The 6,023-nt window shown below is 50.6% G+C and overlaps 1 protein-coding gene across 1 annotated transcript; it reads left to right on the top strand.

Moving 5' to 3' along the window:
- Positions 1-3,701: 3,701 nt before the first annotated feature.
- Positions 3,702-5,318, top strand: LOC122374459 (trypsin-1-like). Its single transcript, XM_043353231.1, has one exon. The coding sequence runs from the start codon at positions 4,014-4,016 to the stop codon at positions 4,944-4,946; it is 933 nt and encodes a 310-aa protein (XP_043209166.1). The 5' UTR covers positions 3,702-4,013; the 3' UTR covers positions 4,947-5,318.
- The last annotated feature ends 705 nt before the right edge of the window (positions 5,319-6,023 follow it).

Below are 6,023 nucleotides of genomic sequence, written 5' to 3'. Positions count from 1 at the left end.
CTGTAACCGTGCAAAAGTAAGTAAGGAAGATGAAATATGCCCCATTCTTGTTGGGATCGAGCAGCTATATACGATGATCGGTGATGAAGATGATGGTGATGAAGTTTCATGTAACGTGCATGTCACATGTAACATGACTACACGTGCAATTGTAAGACAGTGCTCACAACCGATCAAGAGGGAAGAACGCTATATAGGAAACGTAGTTTGTCATAGAAAATCAGGGGCGTCGCCACGGATTTTTGACTGGGGGGGACGGATTGGCTGACTAAAAACCCAAAAGTTAGTTAGTTTACCCTACAATTTCAGGCCTATGCACTACTTGTAACGCATACACAATACACATGTTCTCATGTTCTCGCGTGGAGGCGTTATTAGTCACACTCTTTAGTCTTTTCTACCTGTGCATGAATTGGCTGCGCGAAGCGCCGCGAAAATTGGCAAAAACTCTTGGCAAAACAGTCCCAAAACGCATAAATTTTGCATCTCGCGTAATAAGTTTGATACCAGGACAGTTAGGGTCTGGTCACCAAGTCCAGCAGCCCTGCCTCTAAAAAATCGTGTGGTCCTCTGTAAACCGCTGTCAACCATAGGTACAGCTTTTTTCCAACTTCTGTGCAGTGTAGCTGCAGGACTGCGGGGTCGGAGTCGACTTCGGTCGTAGTCGACGGTTTTGGTCGGATACGGAGTTGGAGTCACCAAAATCGTAACAGACTTGAAGTCAGTCAACGTCATCCCCGAGGATGGGTCGAATAAGAGCTGGAGATTCTGTTGGCTGTGGTGATTGTAGGGGTCATGGTAAGACCAATGTAGGGGCATACTGAGCATTACGTCCTCCTGGGCTCTCTCAGACCAGGACGAGGTCCTCTCACCCTCAAGCATCAAGCGTTCAAAGGCCATGGTGAGACCTTCTGCTGTCGGATGGCCTCGAACGGGAAGAGGGCCGTTTGAGAGTGAGCTGAAGGTCTTGACTATTACGAATATCCTATGTAAAATGTGTGGTCTCTGCAAGCTGTTGTCCTACTGCACTCTGAGACTTTGGGACAGATCTTCAGCCCTTGTTGGATATGGTCGCCCTTACAACTGGAGCTTTGGCTCCCTATCGAGGACCTGGGACGGACAGTCCAGAGCTGCACCTCGTAGGCAATGTTATCTTTTAATGTGCCAAGAAACGTTCAAAGAGACAAAAGCATCACACCACATGTTTTTTTCACTCCGATGCGGGCCGAGGGATGCCGTGGTCGGAGATGGAGTGGGGACTCCGAGCGTTTTTTTTAAAGCCAGAGTCGGAGTTACCAAATCATCTACTCCGCAGCCCTGTAAGCAAGGGTACAGTGTCAGCAATTCGCAGATTCAATTTGTATACGAGTAGGTATCCGCAATTTCATCCCAAAACGACAATACACCAATGTCGTAGGTCACTTTTTAAATCATTCATGGGGATATTTTTTTGCGGGGGACGTCCCCCCCCGGATTCCTCGACTGGAGGGGACGCGTCCACCCGTCCCCCCCCCCCCGGTTTCGACGCCCATGTAGAAAATACATTTCCGTACATAATATTCACATTATGCAAGCATGTAGTAAGTACTTACATGTAGATTATACGCCCTATGCAATTTACATTCTTACAGTACGGCCTGCACTGTTAGGACAACAATGGCTCAGCATAATGGGCACGTTTTTTTATTCAAAGCACCCCACCCCCACCCCTAAGGTTTTTCGCGAATAACTCGCGTAAAAAGCAGCCGATTAGGACAAAACTTCCAGTACCCTCGCATCGATCAATTTTACATCTACCCTGAAAACTTCATGACCCTGACCCATATCACCGTTGACATGTGACCTACTTTCCGAGACCATGTTTGGCCGGAATCTCGATTCGGCGTATGTCGGCTCGCATTAGCCGCGCGTTTGCAAGTTTTTCGTGGTTTCAAACGTTCGAACATGTGATTTGGCGTTGCTCCCATGCAATAGGGTGGATTTCAAGGTCAACTGAAGGTCAGGTCAGGTCATTGATCTTTGGTGACATCGGTTCACTTTTCGAGTTTTACATGTTGCTAGGCTAGTTTTTGGAGCTGAATTGAAATGTAGACAGTATTCGAACATTTATAAAGTAGTTTTGGTGCCTTCGTAACATGTTACGAAGCTCCAAAGGCGGCTGACAGGTAATACGAATACCCGTCACGACCCCTACCTACTGGTTGACCTGACCTGACCTGACATGGTCTAAATGCTTAGATATCAGCTGTGATCAAAACTAACACGATATTCGTGATCAGCACCCCGAAAAAAACCCATAGCAGTCACACTTTACGACTTTCTAACAGGTCCCGATATTCCCGATTTTTGAGTCATTGCCCTGACCTGGAAGGTCAAGCGATGACCTAGGAACTTAAAATTGGGTATCATTGGCTTCCTCTCGTGACGGGCAACACGCTCGTTTTTTTTTTCGCGAAGCTCTAGCTCCATCAGGCGCCAAACGCGAGGGGGGTCGTACTACCCCCCCCCCCCTTGTGTCGTCGAAAACTTCAGAATGGCCTGTGCCGACAATCAATGCGAGTAGCTCCGGAAAGCTAGTTCCGCTCAACGCAATGCATAACGCAATGCATGACGCAATGCATGAAACGTGGACAATAGGCTGGCTTCGATTCAACTCACTTTCAAGTGGACAGCTAAAGCCTGAAACCGACCTCTTTCCGCAGTAAGGAAATCGCATGCGAGAGCCTATTCAAATACATGGAAGCACGCTCGTATCAATCGCACGCACCTCCCGCAAGCGATTGATGCGAGAAGAATAACAATGTATTTGAATAGGCTCTCGCATGCGATTTCCTGAACGCGGAAAGAGTCTGTTTCATCCTTAAATCACACGTGCTTTAGTGTCATGTGCATTGCGCGACTTTGTCGTCTGTTGAAATGACTCCCAGTCTGAATGATGACACCGTTCGCATTGTTTTGCACCTATGTAGATACAATAATAAGCCTAGGTGGTAGGTACAAACTGGTGTAATTAAAGTCGCTAGCCTTTGACGCATGTGGTCAATGACTAATAAGGAAGTGGGCTGGTAATAATGGAACACAATTGTGCCATTGTTTCTTGCTTCGCTTATATTGCATTTTAGTTATCTTATATGCATAATCATATACTTGAAGAGGAGCTATGGAATACCTGATGATTTTAGTTACGCGATGCGGATAGTTAAAAAGAAAAAAAAAATCCGCTTCCTAAGGCTGCTTTCCCTTGCGACGCCAATTCACCCCAACAGGTCAGGATTTCGTCGCATCCTTCCGCGGGCAGTAGCATCGCTCTTAACATGTCCTAGAATGCCCTGGTGACATTGCATTATAGCAAACGTAGCAAACAAAGAACATCCAATTCCGATAAAAGCTACCTTCCGAACGCTAAACCTGCGCTAAACTGCCTTACAGACGTGCTGCGCACGCGGAACGTCTGAATAACATCCATTATCAGACTTACGCAACTGTCAATCGTGCATTTAGACGACGCCAGAAACAGATGTTCAATTTGCTAGCGTTTCATCCCACTCAGAGTTAACCGCATATTCGACATTTATCAGAAGAGCGCAGTCATTCTCAGTAACAAGTGGCCCCGCTGAGTTGTCACTCGGGGAGGCCGAAGACACGTGTGCGTCCCCCTTTAGTCGGGTATAAATGCGGCCACCGTGCCAGCAGCCGGCACCTTCCACCATGTTCCGTCTGGCAGTCGTTACCTGTGTGGTCCTGGCCACTGGCCTGGCCAAGCCGCCTCCCCCGGCCAAGATCGACGGTGATCCCATCCAGCCACTGGATGTCGAGCCGGTGCATTCCAGGAGGGACCCGAGCCTATTCTGTTCCTCGAGAAAGAGACTCGCACCACCCACACTTTGGCGCCTGGACAGTACTCTTTCCAGAGCCCTAACTACCCGAATCAGTACCCCAACAACTTTGACTACAGCTTCACGCTGAAGGGCGACAACAGCCAGGACGTGACCGTCACCTGCGACCCGTTCAGCATGGAGAGCCACTCCTCCTGCGCCTACGACTACCTCTCCATCAACGAGCGTAAGTACTGCGGCTCTAGCGCTCCTATCGCCCTCGCCGCCTCCGAGCTGCGGATCCGCATCCACACCGACTACGCGGTGGCGGCCACCGGCTTCTACTGCGTGGTCACCGTGGCCACCGGCTCCGGCTGCCAATGCGGCGTGCGGCCGACCCGCGTGGTGGGCGGCGCAGACGCCACCGCCGGCCAGTTCCCGTGGCAGGCTGGCCTCGTCACCACCGGCACCACCCGCTCCTGGTGCGGCGGCAGCGTCATCAACAACCGCTACGTGCTGACGGCGGCCCACTGCACCGAGGGCAGCAGCCCAAGCCAGATCCAGGTGATGCTGGGCGACCTGCGCATCGGCACCTCCGACTCCGGTGAGCAGCGCTTCTCGGTCCAGCAGATCATCAACCACCCGCGGTACACGAGCGCCTCGGGCAGCGGCTGGGACTTCTCGCTGCTGAAGCTTGACCGCGAGATCACATTCAGCAACACCATCTCGCCCGTCTGCCTGCCGACCGCCGGCCAGACGTACGCCAACGTCACGGCCATCGCCAGCGGCTACGGCCAGGTTGGCGCTAGCGACCCTCAGGCCACCCACCTTCAGCATGTCCAGCTGCCCGTCTGGAGCCAGAGCCGCTGCCAGGGTGCCTGGAGCAACACGCCGCTCAAGAGCAGCATGCTCTGCGCCGGCGGCTACCCAGAGGGCGGCAGGTCGGTCTGCATGGGCGACAGCGGCGGCCCGCTAGTGACCTTGGTCTCGGGCCGGTTCCGTCTGATCGGCGTCGTCTCGTTCGGCCGGCCGTGCGCCGTGGCCAACTGGCCCGATGTGTTCGGTCGCGTCACCGAGGCGCTGTCCTGGATCGCCAGCAACACGGCTGACGCCAACACCTGCACCCCTTAGATGGTCTCTGATCCCTGGGTACTGGGCCCGCTCACCGCTGTCCCGCACAGTCAGGAGAGGCCACTAAAAATAAATAAATAAAAAATAAAAATAAATAAATAAATAAATAAATAAATGACTTGCTCACTGCAGTGTTTTCGTTATGTTACCTATGGCTCATGAACTTCTCCTTTTGACGCTGAATAATTATATATTTTTCAATTGAATGATGATGAGGGCTTGTCTTGGACTGAGCTTTTTTAAAAGATCACTCCTCTGTATGCCACCAGGCATGTATGTTTGTCAGTATATATGTAATAACATATATTCCTTCTCGATTTATAAATGCAACTGTTGACTTGTAATACATCGCAAATATACGCTTTTCTCCAACTAAGTGCTTGTTTTGATAAATTTCATAAAATGCATTCACATTATATAGGTACGTCTTTTTTGCAAGAACCAAAGCAAGTACATGCTAACCCGCGCCCCGTTGGGCTCTGCCGAGCAACGCGCCCTGTTGGGGGGGGGGGGCATTTTGCCCCCCCCCCTAAGATCTCGAGAACCACGCAACCTAGCGACAAGCGGCAAACGGTGTTGGATAGCCTTATCAGGGAACTACCTTGTGACCCAATTTTATTGACCTAGATCAAACCGATGACATCAGAGGTCAGGTCAAAGGCCCAATTTTCACCGTTTACAGGCATTTCAAGAAATGCGTTGTAAAATCGAGTAAAATGCATTTCATTGAAAATCATCGATGGGGAAACGTTCTTCAAACACATATTTTGCTATTTGAGGTCACTGATACCAGGTCAGGTCACAGAGGTCAGGTCACTGGGGGGTAACAATATGAAAGTGTCGTGTGATACATGTTTTATGGTCCATTTTACATGACAAATGCGATTATGTGGGTCAGGCAGCCTTTGGGGCCAGCTTATATCACGTTTTGGTCAAGGTCAGGTCAAGGTCAGGTCAAATTAGGTAACATTTGAATTCGGTAAAATTCGGTTAAGGCGTCGACCCGCGGTGCGGGCGGTGCCGGGTTCGGGTTCGATTCCCGGTTCCGCCCGTTCCGCGGGCGTCGTCCCCGGCTGT

Source organism: Amphibalanus amphitrite, unplaced genomic scaffold, assembly GCF_019059575.1.
Source record: "Amphibalanus amphitrite isolate SeventyFive unplaced genomic scaffold, NRLGWU_Aamphi_draft 001659F_arrow, whole genome shotgun sequence".
In the NCBI taxonomy this organism is placed as follows: Eukaryota; Metazoa; Arthropoda; class Thecostraca; order Balanomorpha; family Balanidae; genus Amphibalanus; species Amphibalanus amphitrite.
The sequence above is the reverse complement of the archived record's forward strand: the minus strand, read 5'-3'. Positions and strand labels throughout refer to the sequence as shown.